Raw genomic sequence first — 19,553 nt, 5'->3', positions numbered from 1 at the left:
TCACTCAGTGCGTTTACGTGCATGTGATAAAAATGAATTATCGCCTTAATGCCACTTTAACTCGACAGCTTAAGTACATGTAAACACGTTACTCTGACTAAAATCAGAGTTGTCATCTGATTAAGACACGCAGCTAATGCGATTGGAAATCGATTTTCTCCAGCATGTATACCCTTAATTGGACTTTAACCGGATAACACGTGTGCGCAGCCGCCACAACCACTGCGCTGGCGTGAGACCCCAGAACAAAAACATCCAAGAAAGTCGGTTGCAGAAGACAACAGGAAACAGGGTCGGTAGAAGAACCACCTGAGGAATAGCACACATATTATCTGCACCATAAGTAGTGCGCAGATTAAAAAAGCTGTACTATCTTGTTGTTGTTTGAAAGGCCGGTCTGCTGCGTGAAGGACTTTTGTGTGTTATATGATGTAATAGGTCAATCAGAAATGGGGCTGTATTAACGTGGCATCAACCCGCTGACAAGACACATATTAAGTGTTCTCTGTTCCATGTAAAGTGGGACAAGGACAGCATTCAAAAAGTCAAATTTCAAACATAGCTCAAGTAAGCTGTGCATGTAAATGCACTGATGGATACATGCTCAAACTAAAGCTGATTTTTATTTCATATGTGTTAACGACCTCCTCATTCACACAAAACCTTTACTGGTGAAATGCTAAGAAATTAAGAGTAAAGCCTCTTTTGGCACACTTCATGTTTCTTCTCATCCACTCTAATAATATACTCCTTCGCAGTCTTTCTCCCCTGCTTTGTCTTTCTATTCTCATTGTTCCACAGCTAATAAAGCAGAGATGCCATGGGTGACCTTTGTGAAAGGACAAGACCGTTCCTTCATTAGCAAAGGGCGAAAGGGAAGGATGCCATGGTTCTGTATGTAAGAGCACTAGAAGACAGTCACGTGAAGTCTCTTTTTAGATTTAAACTGCTCTTGATTTCTAGTTCATCAACAGTTTGTCTATGAAATTAAGACAGACTCTACCAACAGATGTGCCTGATGAATCTTTTAGCTCTCCTTTGAAAACCATTTAGAGTATAATGCTTTCCTTTTAATCCCGTTAAACATGGAAGCATCATCATTATTTTTTGCAGCAATAATAACAAAATTTACAAAATACTGTATGTTCAGTCTTCTCCAGTCTTAGTGCAGAAACTGCATGTGCGCTCATAGGGTCTTATGACTTTTTAATTCAGCTTCATGGCATGTTGGAATGCCTCTAATGTAAATATAGCAACATATCTCCATACCCATAGGCTTTTAAGACAAATGATTTGTACTTAACCAGAAGGAGAATGGAGGGGGGGAGGCAAGAGAGATTAGATCCTCGAGGCAGAAGGAGAACACATGTGGCTGAAGGCTCAGGGGTAAAAGAAACTCCTCATATATCTCTTAGCATCCTTGTCAGTACCTTTTACAATCTCTTGTGAACTTGTGCCAGCAACGACGCAACACACAATGATACAAACACACACTTAACCCACTATTATTTGCCTTGTAAAAAGTCAAAAGCAGCTTTCTGATTTGACTTCTATGAGGTCATTTTCGCTGGAGGTAAAGCAGTGCGGTTTCTGCTCATCAGACAATAACATGAGGCTCCTTCTTGCCTCTGCTGAACTCAAACAGATCTTTAATTCACAGACAATGAAACCAACCAGAAGCGCTTGTCTTCAGGCCAGTGTTCAACTCCACACATTCACCGAGGATGGTCTTGTTTAGCTTCTTCTTTAAGTTTCTATTTGTGATGAAATCACCACGCAGCGTAAAAACACTACTAGTGAGAACATGGAGACAAAAAAGCAGAGGGACCACAGCACAGAAAAAGAGAAAGATTTTGCAGGCAGCGAGAGGCAGAAAGAAAGATTTTCAAACAAGCAGGCAGACAGATAATCTGTGGACTCAAAGGAGGGGAATGTCATTGATCTCCCGGAGGACAATACAATACACAGCCCTCGGTTCAATTTCACCGCACACGCACGCGCGCAGAGGTCAGACCTTTTGGGTGTGGTGATGAATAGAGCCCAGTTCCTATTCAGTCACTTGGAAGCTGTCTGAGTCTATAGAGTCATTGTCAGGAAGCATTACCCAGCATTCCGCACACAACACCAGGCCAGACAAAACCACCAGTCCTTCCTATGGATTTGGAAACCTGCAGTTTTTATTAGTATTTAACCCATGGACATTAACATAGGGACAGAGGTGGTGTAATCACAGCAGACTTTACGTTTTGGTCAGTCAAGTGACACATAAAGGTTGAATGTTTTTAAAATGTATACAGACCAGTGGCTTCCTTCAGTAAAACACAATGTTCTTAATATACCTACATATCCAAACAGATGAGTGCAAATAAAACTGGATGAAGGAGAAAATATATTAGTAGAGGGTATAACAGTGGACATAAAGAGAAGAAAAATAGGGTCCAGATGGTGTTTTTAAGTGACTAATAGTTAAATGAAGACTTGGAGTGAATAACTGAGTGCAGACTTTAGTTTCCATTCGTTTATTCTCATCTCATCACTGTCTCTACATTAAGATAGTTGTAGATATTTATTTCTGATCCTCTTCTGTTACATCTATTAAAAGTGATTTTGGGAAGGCCGGCGTGCCACTTAGTCCACCTGCTCCCATATCCTGCTGTGAACATTGACCTACTGTACTTCTGAATGTCAGAAAAAGACAAATCGTCATCTTGAAATGATTCATTTATTCAATCCCTCGCTCATTATCCTGAACAGCTTTGGCCTGGAGCCTTTCTGAGGTGACGCTGGGTTACATCTGGGACGGGCCAGGTCTATCACGGGGCTAACACAGACATACTAACAACTCACAGACACATCCACGGCCAATTTTGAATCCCTAAGCAAACCAGTGAGCATCTCTTTTGACCACAGCGAAGCCGGAGCACCCAGAGAAAACCCAAGCAGGCCCAGGGAGGCAAGAACTTCCTTCCCTTGATGCAACAATATTGATCACCAGATTTAAATTGATTTAGAGTTTTGATTCAATTAGAAACACGAATCCTAAGTGATGGTATATATATATTATATTAGCATGTACAGCTACTTTTTAGATCACATTAGATGACAAGTAGAAAGTACGATCTACTGTTTCATTCTCTTCTCTAAGATTGACTGAGACTGAGAAGAATATCTCAAGAAACTGGCCCATGGAAAAATACCATGTTGTTATGTTTGTTGTTTTCTTTGTTAAAATGTTACATGAATTAATGGCTGCCTCCATCAGCGACTGTCTATAATCTTGTGAAATCGTTTTCTTTGATTTCTGTGATTGGTGCATGTAACCAGAGACACAAAATAAGCTAAGTTTTTTCCAATGTGAGGCAAAATAAATGAGTGAAAATTGAGTGTTTGACCTCCTCGATTTGGAAATTTACATTCTTTGGATTATGACCTATATCTGACAGATATAAACACCTGGGGCTCAAATAAAATGGCAAGAAAATAACTGCCGACTAATGTTCGCCAAAGTCATTTAATTATCACTAATTAAACTTTTATTTAAATCTAATTAATTTCCTGACAGCCTGTGACATCTGTTCATAGACCAAAAAATCCTGATACAAGAACATACTTTAATAGAAATATTTTGACGCTCTGTAGAAACTTGACTGAATAAAAGCTTTAGACTTAGTGAAGGTCAAAAGATGCAGACTGTCACTGTGATTCAGAGCACAAATTCAATAGAAACCTATACCACTGCAAAGAAAACCTCAAAAATTTGTTTGTTTTTTTTAAGAGACCCACAACCCCCCGCATTGTAGTGCGGTCAAAGTGAAAGTCATACGCGCTGCTTAAATGTTTTATTTGTATGTTCAAGGTTTGTGACACGTGGCGAGGCTCCATGATGAATGATGAATGGTGAGCTAGAGGGAACAAAATCTCCAGACTGATGTCTGCCATGTGAATTGTGTTACAAAAACACCTACATATACTCACTTGCCAGTTTATTAGTTAGTCCTACACATGCGAAAATGTCCTCTGATATGATCCACCTTCATGACTGTTAAAATGTTTAGTTCACGTTAAACCAGAGAGAAATCAGAGAGGCGGCAATTCAGCTTCATGATGCCTAGCCTACTGACTAACTGAAATGAGGTTGCCATAATAATAGAAACATGTGTCAACACAACACAATTCAATTTAAAAGTAGTTGAACAGCTCTCTAAATTATTTTTTTAAATAAATGCTGAATAATCTTCATGAAGATAAGATTTGGTGCAGGACAGTTACATAAGAATGCCTTAATTTTTGAACTGATAAATAAGTGTATACTGCCAGAAAAAAAAAGAAAAAAACTGCGTAACATCAATTTTAAGCAGAAAACATGGATTTCCAAAAAAAAAAAAAAAAATACCCTGAACAACAAGGTTTTCCCAGAGAGAAAACTGAATTCATGTTGCCATGCATTATCAATGTCTTAGCCTCAGCCTCATGTTGATAAAACATTTTCTACACATGAGAGACAATGTTGGCTGTCAGTTACTTAAAAGACACGTTAAAATCGGAGCTACGGTTCTCGGAGACACTGATAATATAAATAATGGACGACAGCCAGAAAAAAAAAAAAAAAAAAACAGAGCCAATTACAGAGAGAGAGCACTGGGGACGTAACTGATCCCTGTCAATATGAGACAGAAATGGACAGAGATCGATTGGCGTAGTTTCAGCACATGTAAATATTTACAGCCTGTCTGGTCGATACAGAGAGAGGAGGCGAGCGTGAATTTTAAGAACCGAGAGAAAAACAAAAAAAAGAAAAAGAAAGAAAGGCTGGAGTGGAGAAAAAAAACTGGATGGAAAAAATGCAAGAAATGAGATCTGATTGAGCAGAAAACAGGGAAAGTAATTCAACATGCACACACGCATGAGACACATACACACATGCACAGCCCCACTGTGATAATGGTGACATTTGCAGTGTGTGTGGTTGTGTGCGGCTGGCTGATGGCCCACGGAGATGGCCTTTAGAAGAGTGACAGGCAAAAATTACCATTAAGAGCCAGCAGTATTAACCCTCCATTTTACATACACGCTACACACTCTCCCTCCCGCACACAGTTCGTTGCCATCTATTACGGCTCCATGTGAGTTCAATAGCTTAATAACCTCTGTGCTGGAAAGATTTGATTGCTCTCTCGTTCTCCACAGCTCACCTATCTATCCCTCTCTCATCTGCTCCTGCCTCCATTTTCGGCTCCAAGCGGCTGGACACTCTCCACCTCCATCTCATCTCTTCTGCTACTATCAGCTCTCGCAATTCTCCTCTTCCCTTATCTATTTTCATCCTACCGTCTCTCCAAATTCCTTCTTTCTCTCTACTTTTTCCATGTCTTTCATTTTTCAAGTAAAAGTAAAATTAGCTCTGTAAAAAAGTGCAAAGTTAGATGTGCTTTTCCCAGATCTCACTGCAGCTGAAAATGCTCCTAAAAGCTATGTTGATGTGGTTATTTATCACAGGCAGTGAGTTACCGACGATCCAACCTAGTAGTCACCAATGGATCTGACGTTTAAACTAATTTTTCAGCACTGATTTGCTCGTAAGGTTCTAGTGTCAGCAGTAGCAGTAGATTATTTTTCTGAATTACCAGTTGTGCTCGCTGTGTTGCTGGAAACCTGCCAGATGCTGCAAGACACTGTGTGAGCATTGTTTATTCATAACGCTCATGCTCCCATTTATTAGCAGTTAACATTAGGCTGAGTTCACCGTTCGGCATTCGATGGATCATGCACAAAACAGAGCCTATAGCTCACAGGGTGGCCCAAATATTTTGCCTCTCCTGTTTAGTCTGGCTATATTGCAAATCAAATCCTGCAAAATCTGGTCAAGGTTCAACTTCTCAAAATGTGGGCAGTTAAACATTTAGTAATCCTGACCCAGCATCTCGCAATCCAGATCATCATTTTGAGGATTTGCATAAGATTATTTTACTCTTTATTAAATGTTCTCACACACAAATTCAAATATGTTCTATTTTCCATAACTATTAATATTTAATTATTTATCTGTAAAAACCATTGTATGAGTTGCTGGTGCCAGCATTCTGCATACAATCACATGATTACTCAAATAGAGTCAATAATATGAGCTGAGACAACATCTGTAATAACTTAAATTTTAAATTGTTGCAGGCACTCATAGTTTCTTGTCTTTTTATGTGAGTTACCTTCATTTTCTTTTCCTGCCTCCTATTAGAAACTTCTCCATCTCCTCCTTTCTGCTCCTCTTCCTCCGCTAGCCTTCTACAGCCAATCAGTTCGTTTACATGCACAGCTTCATCGAGGTACGCGCAAAACTCTATTTTCTTCAACAGGCTTTATTTACGTTCTTCTTCTGCGGCAGGTTTTCTTGGATGTTTGGATTGTTCCGGGGTCATACGCCGGCGCAACAGTTGTGGAGCATGCGCACACGCGATGTCTAGTTTAACTCAAATTAAGTCGCATACATGCTGGGGAAAAGCGATTTCCAATCGCATTATCTTGGTATCTTAACTACATAAGAAAAAGTCCGATATTATTCGGAGTAACGCGTTTTAATGGGCTGTCACAGTGTACTTCTTCTAATGATTTGAACAGGCAGTTTGTTGATTAGTTTGAGCACTGCTGCCACCTAGTCACCGGAGGCTTGTTCATCTTTCAAGCAAGAATGAAAACGCTAAAAGTCCCCCCATATTTTCAAACTTAGGCTAAACTTATGGATGCTAAAGATGTAGACAAGATTCAACCAATACAAACACAGATGTAGATTAGATTAGATTAGATTAGATTAGAGTAGATTATTGTCATTGCTTATAGTATGGGTACATACACAATGAAATGCAGTTTGGCATCTAATCAGATGTGTAAATAGCACCAAGCTAAAATCAAAGTTTCACCACTCATCCAACTCACTTCATCAGTTCTACATGAACTGCATGTTCTCCCTCTGTCTGTGTGGGTTCTCTGCGGGTACTCCGCCCTGAACACTAGTGGGTCACGTTCATGTCGCACCAGCTCAGTCCTGTGTCAGTTGAGTTGATTGAATAACTACTGATGTGTGTCTTGTCTTCTATGTGTTTCTCATTGTATGCACACTTGTGAAATTGTAGTACTTTGCTACATACTATGTAAAATGAGTATTATTGATGTGACACATACATGTCCACACCGTGTGAATGAAATCAGTACTTATGCTCTATAAGAGATAAGAGCATATTGTGTACCATGGTTCTTAGTGTCTGTGTTTCTTTTTTGTAAGATATTTGTGATGTTTTGCGCAACTCTTAAAAAGTTTCTGGAAACATATGCTACATATGATGATGTACTGAGGAAAACGTGCGTGTTGTTGTAATGCCTGTTTATGTTTTTGTCCATTCAATGTGCAGGATGTTTTGGGAATAAAATAACTGCTTTCATTGGATTAAGGCAGGTAAGCTGTTTTAGCCTTTGAACACTGCAGCAGCACAGGGCTTCACTGAAGGAGAAGCTTTTACTAACAATACTAACCTTGGCAGCCTGGCCAGTAAATACACAACCAGACAAATAGACTGACTGATACGCAACAGGCTGCAGTATTTACCGGCCTGTAAAGTCAAGCTCGGGTAGAAAGGTTGTGTGTGAGCTAGGTGTGTGTGTGTGTGTGTGTGTGTGTGTGTGTGTGTGTGTGTGTTTGAGAGAAAGGTGCCGCTTAGGGTGTGTGAGACTTTGTTGTGTGCGGGCATGAGTGTGTTATCAGTCTAGTGCAGACCAGGCTGTCCAGCGGCGTGTGAGATGAGACATAACCAACGATTTGCCACCATGAAACACTAAGCAGACTATTAGACACACACGCATACATGCACCCATATGCGCGCAAGCACGGACACAGCCACAGAGCCATGCTTTCCAGCTAAACAGACACACCTGAACTCTTATCTTTTGTAGCACGCACACAGCCACACACACACACACATACTCATTTAGCACTATCAGAGTTCACCATTGGTCCATATCTTGGCCTGGGGGCAAGCACTTGGGCCTGTATGATGACAGGCATATCTGCAGATGGAAAACTAACCAGCCAGTGGCCCATCGCTCCCCACACAGTCCGCACTCAGAACGTGGCTAATGCTTTTAGCTCCCAGGTCAGGGTCAACTGCAGATCTATAACTCTGGAGCTATAGGCAGTGTCTACAGGATAAGGAAGCTGATATTGTGATACTATCTGAAGCTATATATCTTCAACAGTTTATTCCTGCTTATAACAAGTTTCACCATTTGTTGTCATTCCCTCTAGATTTTGGAGCAGTTTCTATCAAAACTTAATTACTGCCTTTGCACTAATTATTTAAACTGTGTGTGAGTTTCACAGAGCATCCATGGTCTCCTTTGAGTTTTTTTTTTTTTTTTTTTTTTTTTTTTGCTGAGCAGCGACGCAGGCCTTTTCATTTTGCATGATGCAAACGCAACATGTTATTAACTATGAATCAGAGAACCTCACTGGGAACACAGGCAAGAACTGTCTGAATGATGTTCATTAAAACTGGCGCGATTCGATCTAAAATAAGACCGGCACAGCCACGGAAAGACTACTCTGCCGTTGAAATTTGAAGCCCTTTTGCCTTTATGTCGTTGCGTGTTAAAAATAAGCAGACAGACAGAGACGTAAGGTGTTCAAATATCCTTATTGTTGATTGAGAATTTCATAAAACACAATCACCGGATTGCAGATTGCACATTTTCAGACTGGACTGACAATCCTTTCACTGTCATAATCTCATAATAACTCTTCTTTGGATGGCATCATCATTGTATACTGCATATTTGTCCTCAGTGTCTGTCAGACTGTGGCACATTCAGAACAAACCTTAGAGAATAAACAGTAAATGTTTGCTTTAGGTTGAAGCTGAACTTATCATTTATTATGAACTAATTTGTTATTGCCTTTCCTTCAAATACTTCCAAAATTTTGAGGCTGATAACTTAAAAGGTTAAGATGACTGACTTTGGTCCAAAGAGGAAAAGATAAATTAGTCTGCTGATACAGTAGCTAGCTATACAGCGACCAGATCTTCTCCAGCCCAGAAAGTATAAAGTCTTAGATTTTACGACAGCGATAAAGAGACATCAGCCGAAACTGCGCCAACAATAAAAATGGAGGAGATTCACTGACTTGCTGCTTGAAAATGTGGTCATTCAGTGCCGGAAAAGATATGAGCATTAGCAGCAAACTGGTTCAATTTGAGTTGAAACAGATTTGTAAAAATGGCTGAAATGGAAAGTTACATGTATTTTAACAATCAGAAATGTTCCGTATATTTGAATACAGGGACAGCGACTTTCCAAGAGGTACAGAATAACTTCGCTGGGACTTAATTTAGACCGTGGTCCCTGTGGTGGCAACGTACTGATGACTTCCAACAGTTCCTTTTCCAAGCGGGGAAGTTCCTGCTCTGGTTGCATCACGCTTTCTTCAGCGCTGTGTCTCCTAAACTCTTTTAGTGTTATTGCACACACAAGATTACAGCATATACCGTGAAGACAGATGTATCATATCTTCTGTGGCTGGGGGGAGCTATATGGTGTGAGAGGAGAGTAAGGGTGAGAAAAGACGGTGGTAAAGTGGAGATTCACGAGATATGGAGGGTCATGGAGGGGATTTCCCTTAATGAGACGGCTGTATCTAAGACTTATGTGAAATAATTACATGAATATTCTTCCCAGAGGCCATTCTTATAGGCTGTTCTAGAAATAATCAGTAAGTCGGTCATTTCTGCCTTCTCTGCTGGTAATGTGGGGAAAGTCCCTAAAAACAAGCTATTTGTTTCCGTTTTTGAGGTAGGGGACTTCCCTCATCAAGCTGAGAGATTCAATAGTAAGAGATTTTTTTTGTTTAAAAAAAAAAAAGAAAAAAGAATGAATGAGAAGCACTTAATTCCCTGTTCTCAAATTTACTGATGCCAAACTCCTAGTAACCCGAGGGTTTTGTTTATTTTGGGTATGATTCCAAAAATACGAACTAGACGATGCTACACAGATCAAGTCGGAATAATATTCAAATGAATTTCCCAATCTCTAGCGACTTGTCTTAGTCAGCCTGAAAGCGTACAATTTCTAGACAAATTTGCAACAGCACTTTATTTTTATTTCATTTTCTTACCCTAGAAAAGAAGTTCAGATCACCCAGACTGCACCTGCAGGCAACAGCTCACCTTTAATGTCTGCTGTGCATCCAGACCTCGCGTTGTAGCTGGATACAATTATCAGAAACGCGAATTATTACAGGTGAGGGGATTTGTTAGTGGTCAGATTTGAGTGTCTATAATCAGCCCAACACGAACACCGACTCACACATGAATCCAAACACACGCAAATTCTAAAAAATCTAAAAATAAACAGCCGATAAGAAAAGAAGTTTAAATTATTGAAAAAAAATAGCAGCTGCAGAATCTATTTAGGTCTCCAGAGAAACTCTCTGCCTGCTGATATTTGTTTTGTACCTTTTTTTTTTTCTGTTTTATTGTCTAACTACCCCGGGCCAAACCATCACAAGTGTCGAGTGGCGGGGGCTGGGGAAGCAGCCAAGTTGAGGCAACACTCACTGCTGCTGCTGCCGCCTTCCCAGATTTACATTCAGGAGCCATTTTCTCAGCTACCCAGAATCCAGTCCAAATTCAGTCTCTCTCTCTCTCTCTCTCTCTCTCTCTCTCTCCCTCTCTCTCTCTCTCTCTCTCTCCCTCTTTCTGTCTGCCTGTCTGTCCATTTGTCCATCTCTCTGTCTTCTGTCTCTCCATCTCCATCACTCCCTTCATTATCACAGTCCACTCCACGAGAGAGTAAAAGGAGGGATGCGGGAGAGGTGGGGGTTTTGGAGGGTTAAGAGGGAGGGAAGTGGAAAGACGGAAAAGGTGAGAGACAGAGCGAGAGACTGACAGACAGACAGAGAGAGAGAGAGAGAGAGAGAGGGAGAGATAGAGAGGGGGAGAGAGGGAGAGGGGTACAGAGAGCTGTAGCTATCTGCTGAAATATTCATGTTGGTGCCAGCAGCTTTTCCATTCCCCACTCAGCAGGGGGCTGCTGTTTGATACATCCATCGCGCTCTCTCTTTCTCCCTCTCTCTTTTCTCCCTCACCCACTCCCCTCCCCTCACCTCCCCACCCTCCCTCCCATCCACCCTCTGTCTCTCTTAACTAGCAAGGCCAGTAGATAGTAAATGCTCTTCAAGAGATGGTCTCTCCGCTTTTCTCCGCCAACCTGGACAAAGCATCCCGATATGCCTGATATGTCGGACCTAAACCGAGAAGAAAACAACTTCTTCTGTTAAATATATATAAAAAAAGCATAAGAAGAAGAAGAAAGACAGAGAAGAAAAGCTTTCAGGTGGTCTGTGATTTTACAAAAATCATGGAAAAAATTTAAAACAATATCAGGATGAAAGCTAGCAGGTGCCGCATGCAGCAGACTGGAGAGGCATGTGAGGCAAAACGTGATTTGTGACACTTGGCTACACCAATAAAAATGACTTAAATACTGACTTTCATAAGAGTGAAATACAAACAGAAAACAGCCACCAATTATAAGCTGCTGCCAGCTGCTAGGAGTGTGACTGTATATTTCCCCGTGCTCATTATAATGTGGAAATCACTTCAGTACTTTTGGGTGTGTACTGAAGGGGAAGAAGTTTCATGGTTTGACTTTATTGACAAAAAAAACAGAAACACAGATAATTTTATTTAAAAAAAAATATTTTTCATTGTTTTGTTGTTTTTTAGATTGTAATACAATGATATAATGATGATATATAGGAAAAACAGTACGATAAAGACAGAGGGTTTTATCAGTGATGATCCACTTTAACCAGCTGACGATTTAACATGATCACATTTCATTTCTCATTCCAAATCAGCTCTACCAGAATAAAAAAAAGGTAACAACAGCATCTTGGAAAAAAAAACAAAAAACTGACTTTTCATCCAAACATTACCAAGAACAGAACTGTGAAGCTCAGCCATTTTAAACAATATCACATCACGCAGTTAAAGTCTCAGAAGTAATTAACGCCGAGTGGAAAAGGTGAAAAGCAGCCATCGCTTCCTCTCAGGGATTTTTCTAATTAGGGCCGTGCATTTATTATTTTGTGCTGAGCTCCAGCCTCAAATAGCTGGGGGCACGCTGAGCATCACATCACATCACATCACAATTATTTATTGAAGAATTGAACTGCGAAGGCACGCTTTACTTTAGCCAAACCCGGTAAACAGAAAATGAAAACCCAGGGTGTGAGCACTGGGGGACTCTTGTCTTTCCTTTTTCTTTTCATGACAGTGGTGGATGACAAATACGCATTTACGATAATTTCAAAATGATTTGCCTCAACTTTTATAAATAATGTTTACTGTCACGTGATCCAAACACAGCTCCAGAGTTTCCTTCCACAGAGCCAAGAAAACAGTCCAAGGAAAACACTGCTGAAGAGGAAAAAGAAACAGCAGCGGCAGTTTCCGTCTCAGAGGGCGTGGCTGTGCTTTTCTGTGAATATAACCACAACATTTTATTTAGAACTGATGTCAGGACCGGTGGTTAAACAGGGAGGGGCGGCCTTTATGGTTACTCTGGGTGCGTGCGCGCGTGGTCTGTGCACGTGTGTGTGTGTGTGTGTGTGTGTGTGTAGGCGTGCATGTATGTAACAGGCACATTTGTTGGGGGATGTGGCAGATGTAGCAGAGGCAAAGGATTAGCGTGTGTGTCTTTAAGTGTGTGCGTTAAAAATATCTTTGCCACAGCGGGAAGCCACAGCGGCCAATTACAGTGCAGCATCTGGGCAAGTGCACATTTATTAGTGTGTGTGTGTGTGTGTGTGTGTGTGTGTGTGTGTGTGTGCACGTGCAGAGGGGATGGGGAGGTTCAGGCGGAGTTCAGGTTATTCACATCTTAGCATGTAGAGTTTCGGTAAATGGTGCAGCGTGTGTGTAGAACGGTGAGGCTTTGTGTCACAGCAGCAGAGCCTAAACACACATCCATGGAGGAGACGACAGAATTAGAGGGAAGGAGGGATGGGTAAATATGGCGAACAGCGCTGGGAATGCGCGCAGGGGAGGGCGGGGGGGGGGAGACCAAATAATAGCTCGATCACTTCCAGCAGTGGCCCTCCTTTTCTCCACGCTCCTAGAAAAGTCTGTTGCAAAAACTAATGAGCGAAACTTGTTCTGCTCATTCTATTTTATGATTTCGTTTTATTATGATTGTCTGTGAGAAGCTGGTAGGGACAGGTGCTCTTTGGCATCATTCAAATGAATAAAAAAAAAGAGCAAGTGAAGCTTCTCCCTTGTCGTCCATTCAAAAACTATTCAGGTATTCAATTCAATTCAGCAAAATCATTGTCGTCACATTTATGTTGTGGTGCTTCTTTCCAGCTTCATAGCCGGATAGTCAATGCAGTCTTCATAACACAATATATATAGCTAGCATTAGCTCTGTTAGGCTTTTTGATACAAAAACACTACAAAAACACTGAAATAACCATTAATCACCTGTATGCTTCTAAATCTTTTGTGGTATTTTAGTGAATTCAACTCCACTGACTGATTTTCATCTTTATCACTTCATAGAATCTAAAAGCAAAGCAAGCAAGGTTATCAATGAGTAGAAAAGACTTTTCTATTGCTGCTAATTTTGCAAGATCCTGCTAATATACCTACATATTCATTGGTAGGTGCTGGACTCCCTGGTGTCACAAGCTTTTCCTCAAGTTCACAAACAAATTTTTCACAAACGTCGAAAGAGCTTAACTAAACAATAGTAATAGGACCTTTCCAGATCCAAATAAATGCCATTTGAGCCAGCTAATTCACAGCACGCTCAACTTGTAAACAGTCATGAATGCCAGTTTCATATAATGAGTCATGGGTGGAGCAGGAAGACAATGAGACAACCTGGGGTGTGGTGGAAGTTTCGGGAGATAGTCCTTGCGTACAAAAGCGCTGAGATAACTTTAGAGCAGCTACAATCGACCAAGTCATCAATCACGGTTTTCCCATGTGCTTGGCCGAGGAGAGAGGCCACTCTAAAGAGCGCACATTGACAGTGGCATTCATTATTCATACATTCAGTACAGATGCTCCGCTGGAAGCACAATTTGTAAAGTCCTCTTTAGCTATAAAGCTTAACATAAGGACTTTAAATGCACTTCACGATTACTGAAGCTTCCAGTTGTTAACGCCGGACCAAAACTGCTTTTACAATAGGCTATATAATGGAGACCGAACCATAAACACAGTGATTTATGGTTACAATAAAATGGAAATCCATTGTAACTTCTTGTGATCACCAAAGTGTTACACACCTTGAGTGGGAAATAATTAAGAATGCACGCTGACGTTCGTAAATGCCACTAAGATTGTATTTCCATTCTTAATTAATTGATTGAAAGTAAAATTACCCCCCCACGTTCCACTGTGATAATTAACTTTTAGATTGCTAAGAGGTCTTAAGGAAACACTTATGTCTCCGACTGTAGACAGTTGTCACTCACATGTAGACAAAGCCTTTGGCTGGCCTTTAGTTACCATATTAAATACATGCAGTCACTGGCTAGTTCAAGGAATACAAGAGAAGCAGGACTATTGCTTAAGTAATGGAGAGAGAATGAGAGACAGAGAGAGAGAGAGAGAGAGAGAGAGAGAGAGTAATACAGAGTATGGATCGCTGCGGTGGATATATTGCTGTACAGAGCAGAATGTGCCCAGCAGGGCAGAAGTAGTCAAGACGTAGTAGCATAAGACAAAGCGTGTGAAATATCCAGTCAGATAGTGCATGGTGCACGATATTGACTGCAGCAAAACACCACAAAGCCTCTTAATGTGAACATTATTGGTCTATTTGTCTGCAGCTGATGTTGCTGAGGAGGAACTTGGGATCCAATTCAATAAATCGCTCTTTTTTTTGTTGATTTTAGGCAACATTTGTGAGGAGTTGTTATTAGTTGTATGATTTATAGCCAGCTCGTCAAGACTGCCTCCTACGGGAAGTGCTACCTATGAATGTATTTGTGCACATTTATTCTGTGACAATCATGTATCCAAGTTTCTTCTTAAATCAAAGCGGGCCAAAGGCACTCATCCTTCTTTGGGGAATAAACATTCAGTTAATGAAATTGTGTTGCTTCCTATGCATGAAAATAACAAGAAAAAGAATAAATGAGTGAAAACAAGAATTTACACGCCCACCTTGCTGACAGTGCGTCTTCTTCGGCCTTAACCTTGTGTCTTTTGTCCCTCTGCCCTGCCTGTTTCCTCTCAAGTCCCCATCCATGTGTAACTACTGCCCCCCCGTGGTGAAAGCTATTCATTGTTTCACTTACTGCACTGCAGCAGAGAAACACTTAATACAGAATCGAGGGTTTTAATTCCACCAGGAACCTTTCGTCTCTCTTAGAGATCAAACTTTAACAAATGCAGCTACAACACTTCTTCTCCACTGTGATTATGACCTTTAACAGAGATGAAAAGTGTCTCTGAGCTCACCTTAAATCTGACTACATACATATCACTGCATCGTATTTTGTGACACTTAAAACTAGTTTGGAGCTGCTTATAGAGGTGTACTCTCAAACTCTCACATAAGATCATGTATTACTAGGTTCTATGTGTTTCTTTCAGCCCGATGTATGTATCTGTGACAGAAGTTTGTTTGTCTGGTTTCTCCTACACTTGTTTCATCTCTATCTTCTCTGTTTCTACCCGGCTATGGTAGAACATGGGTCCTTCAGTTATGAGCTGGGTTCTGCTCAAGGTTTCTTCTTGTTAAAAGGTTAGTTTTTCTTTGATACCATCGCCTTCAGGCTTGCTGTGGGGGTTTCAGGCTGGTTTTTGTAAAGCACCTCAAGACAATTTGTATTGTTCTTGACGCTATGTAAATGAAATTGAATTGAATTGAATTAATGCACAAACCCTCAAGTACACATACTGTTAATAGATTGTTGAGAAATTAGAGATGTGGAGGGAATCTTTAAACGCATCGGTTTGATTCCTGTGGAACTGATGGAAGGAACTCTGAAGAAGATGCTTTCTTTCTTCCTCCTGATCTATTCAGGTTTAGTGGTTTGTGGTTTGTTGGTCCATCTCACAGACATAACACCTTCTCTTCTTCATTTAACAGTGCGTCCTGCAGCAGATTTCAGAAAATGGAAAACCTCTGAAGGAACTGTCTCTCCATTTCTTTCCTATTTATGGTCACCTCAGTATCTAATGCAGCATCCTACAGCATTTCCTATGGTCACAAAATAATAATAATAATAATAAAAAAATAGTTATTTATCTAACATAGTATTATCTTTTTTTCAAAGTAGCTTTCTTCACTTGTGATTTCTAAGTTAAACCGAATGAGACACTCAGACGTTTGTCTGGTAGATGTGTGTCCTTGTTGGATTCCGGGACAGGAACACAACTTCCTCTGCTCCGGCGACAACATCAGTGAACGCGCACAGGCTTCCTGCATCAGTGCATCATGGAGAGACCTGCTGTGGCGACGGCCCGCAGGAGTCCCACGGTGCCAGACTACAACACCTCAACCTCCACATTGGCCTTCGACCAGCATTTCACCACGACTGGCAAAGGAATACTTCTCCTGGCTGAGATAGTGAGTGTGACTTCTGATTTTATGATGTTTGAAGACTGATGGGATGTAACTCTAAAATTCAGCTCTCAAGTTACTATCAGAGCCACTGATTGTAGATTCAGTAACTACTGTCTTGAAGTGGCAGTAAGTATGATACTTAAAAGTGATATAATAGAGATATAAAGTTGTGTAAAGTTGTTAGAAGCGTGCATGTGCCTGACAAATGCCGAAACAAACCGCTACGACTGCTTCATTCCAGTTTATATTATAAGGCCTCATTTAAACACAGATGTGACCGTACCAAACTTATTTTTGCCTGATTTGAAATGAATGAAAGATGTAAACTGTAAAGAAAATATGAGATGTTCAAGATCCAAGTCTGAGAAAAGCCAAGAAGAGTGTTTCTATGAAATTAGGAAGTTAACCAGAACCCAAAGTAAATCAACTCTTCCTCTTTTCCCTCCCTCATTGTCTCTCTTCCTTTTCAAATCAGCTGAAGGAAGAAAAGTCAGGACAGTCTTTCTCTAAATACATCCTGGCTGGCTGCCACGCAGTCGAATCAATCTGGTTTAAAAACCACTGGAACAAGTTATTAAAAAGTGTCATCCTCAAAAAAACTGTGTACTGTATACTACGACATATATTATCTGCAGAACTTGTAATCATAGATAAACAAGATGATAAAAAAAAATAAAATATAATAAAATAAATAATGAATAAAATATGGAAACTGATTTTTTACCTCTGGATGACTGTGAACCTGAAAAATCGTTACTTACTTAGTGCTTTTACCGTAAAAGAAACCCACCCCGCTCACAGTCATGTTTCACACAAAAATGTTTTCTTCCTGTGATATGAAACATCCAGAAGGAATCTTTTGTTGTGAAAAAGGAAGGGTGGGGTTTAGAATAGCGCCGGGAGGAAAGAGATTTGGTCACTCACCCACTGCTACAGCTTAATTCAGCCACCCATGCCTTTAATTCATGGGAAAAAGTTGGGTGCAATCAGTTTAAATATTACTCAACGGAAATATAAGAAAAATTATTTTTTTTTAAAATTACATGAAAAAACTTTGTGTTGTGGTGTGTTTTGTGGGATTTTGAGGTTCCTCCTTATCATGCCTTTAAAAGATACAGTGGGGCATTTGAACTTTGACCTCTTTTCTCCCCTCCCAGGTGTGTGGTATGTTAGTGTGGATCTTGGTTGGAGGCACAGATTATTTTCATCTGTCTGCTCTCTGCTGGGTGATGTTTGTGGCCATCTCGTTCTGGGTCCTCACAGTTTGCCTCTTTTTAATTTACCTCACTGGAGCCCACAACAGGATAACACAGATCCCCTGGACAACTGTGGTAACGCACTCACACCAGTAAAGCTAACAAGCCGAAAACTCTGTGTCATCTGCGATTTACTGTTTGTGTCTTCGTCTCTTTTAGTCGCTGTGTTTTGACTGTAGTGCGACTGCCTTGTATCTGGTGACAGCGGTGGTGGACGCGCTCTCCGTCAACCAGGCCATCAGGGGGCGACACAACTACAACTGCTGGGCAGGTTCTGCAGTAAGAGCGCTCAGTGTCTGATCCGTTCAGGGGAATATGTGAGCTCAGTGCAGGTGGCTTCTTTGAGTTAAAGGACTGTACCTGCCACAGAGAACATCAAGTTCAAGGCGTTAGGCTACGTGTGCAGTTTACTGAGTCAAGGTCCCGTAGTTCTATAAAACCGTCCTCAGTGTTGTTGTTTGGAATTCGCATTCCCTAAAGTGCAAGTACACAAAGTCTGCCATAGGCCTGCTGCATGGTGTCTGTACTTGCTGGGTTGCTTCCCGTTAAAAGGTGTTTCTTTGCCAGAATCGCCTACATGTTGCTCTGGGGGTTTTATGTTGGGTTTGATGAGTGTGTGTGTATAGTCCTACAGAAGGGAGCATTTACAACATGTAAACTTAAATGAATAAATAGCATCTGAAGCAATTTAACAATATATGTAATGATGCATGAACATAGAACGTCATGCATGCTGCATATATGTGTAAATGCAAATTCCAGAAGTGCTTTGACTTGGATAAACTTGCTTACAAGATTTTAACTTTCTTTTTTCCCTCTCCCTCATTTCTTCTCTTTGATCCTTCTTCCTCTCTTCCCAGTTCTTTGCATCTCTGACCACTCTGTGCTATGCAGGAAGCAGCTACCTGAGCTACCGTGCCTGGAAGACCGCGGAAGAAGAGCAGTAGTCTAATTTAGGCGTCGTTCAGACTTCTTCATGTGTCAGAAGTGGAACACATAACAAGTATAAGTCAGGATGAGGTGGAAAATAAATTGTTAAAACAAAAAATGTACATAGGTAAAGTATAGATCCCATTTGACGCGACACACAGTACACGCTGGTGTCACACTTACAAAACAAGTGCAGCTTGTCATCTTTGCACCAAGTAACTGTCTGTAAACTAACAATAAAACAAGTAAGACACACAATGCAAGTATTGAATGCAAAACGTTTTATTATTTCTTCTTTTATTATTATTTTGTTGTATAGATTTTGTACGAAGGCCCCAAGAGGGGAAAAAATAGGAGGTCACATGGTGCAAAAATTTATCTTGTATTGAACATGTTTTTTCTTTAACCATTAAAGACAAGCATGAATAGAAATCACACGGCCTTTTGTCATGCTTCGCGATCCTTTACCATTAGCATTACTCATGATATATGTGACTTGGATTCTAGACACAATTCTCCATAAAAGAAGTAAGATGCAGTGGATTTATGTGGCCCCAGTTATTTCTTAATGGCACCGTTGTTTTGTCGCATGTACATTATAGTCCAGTGTACTGTTGTCTTGATCCCAGGGAAGCAAGCATCCAGGTGGATCAGGTAGAAGCTGAAGTTGGAGCTCTATAAGATTGCAACCAGTATTTAAAGGATAACCATGAGTATTAACTAACTGCAACAAACATAAAA

The 19,553-nt window shown here is 40.6% G+C and overlaps 1 protein-coding gene across 1 annotated transcript; it reads left to right on the top strand.

Annotated features, from left to right (window-relative positions):
- Window positions 1-16,473: 16,473 nt before the first annotated feature.
- Window positions 16,474-19,247, top strand: cmtm8b (CKLF-like MARVEL transmembrane domain containing 8b; the record flags this gene model as incomplete). The annotated part of the gene is made up of 4 exons (XM_047598219.1): window positions 16,474-16,629; window positions 17,784-17,957; window positions 18,042-18,161; window positions 18,743-19,247. Coding segments are annotated over 4 exons (537 nt in total), but the record flags the coding sequence as incomplete, so codon positions are not given.
- Window positions 19,248-19,553: the final 306 nt, after the last annotated feature.

The sequence above is a fragment of the Mugil cephalus genome, chromosome 11, assembly GCF_022458985.1.
Source record: "Mugil cephalus isolate CIBA_MC_2020 chromosome 11, CIBA_Mcephalus_1.1, whole genome shotgun sequence".
In the NCBI taxonomy this organism is placed as follows: Eukaryota; Metazoa; Chordata; class Actinopteri; order Mugiliformes; family Mugilidae; genus Mugil; species Mugil cephalus.
The sequence above is the reverse complement of the archived record's forward strand: the minus strand, read 5'-3'. Positions and strand labels throughout refer to the sequence as shown.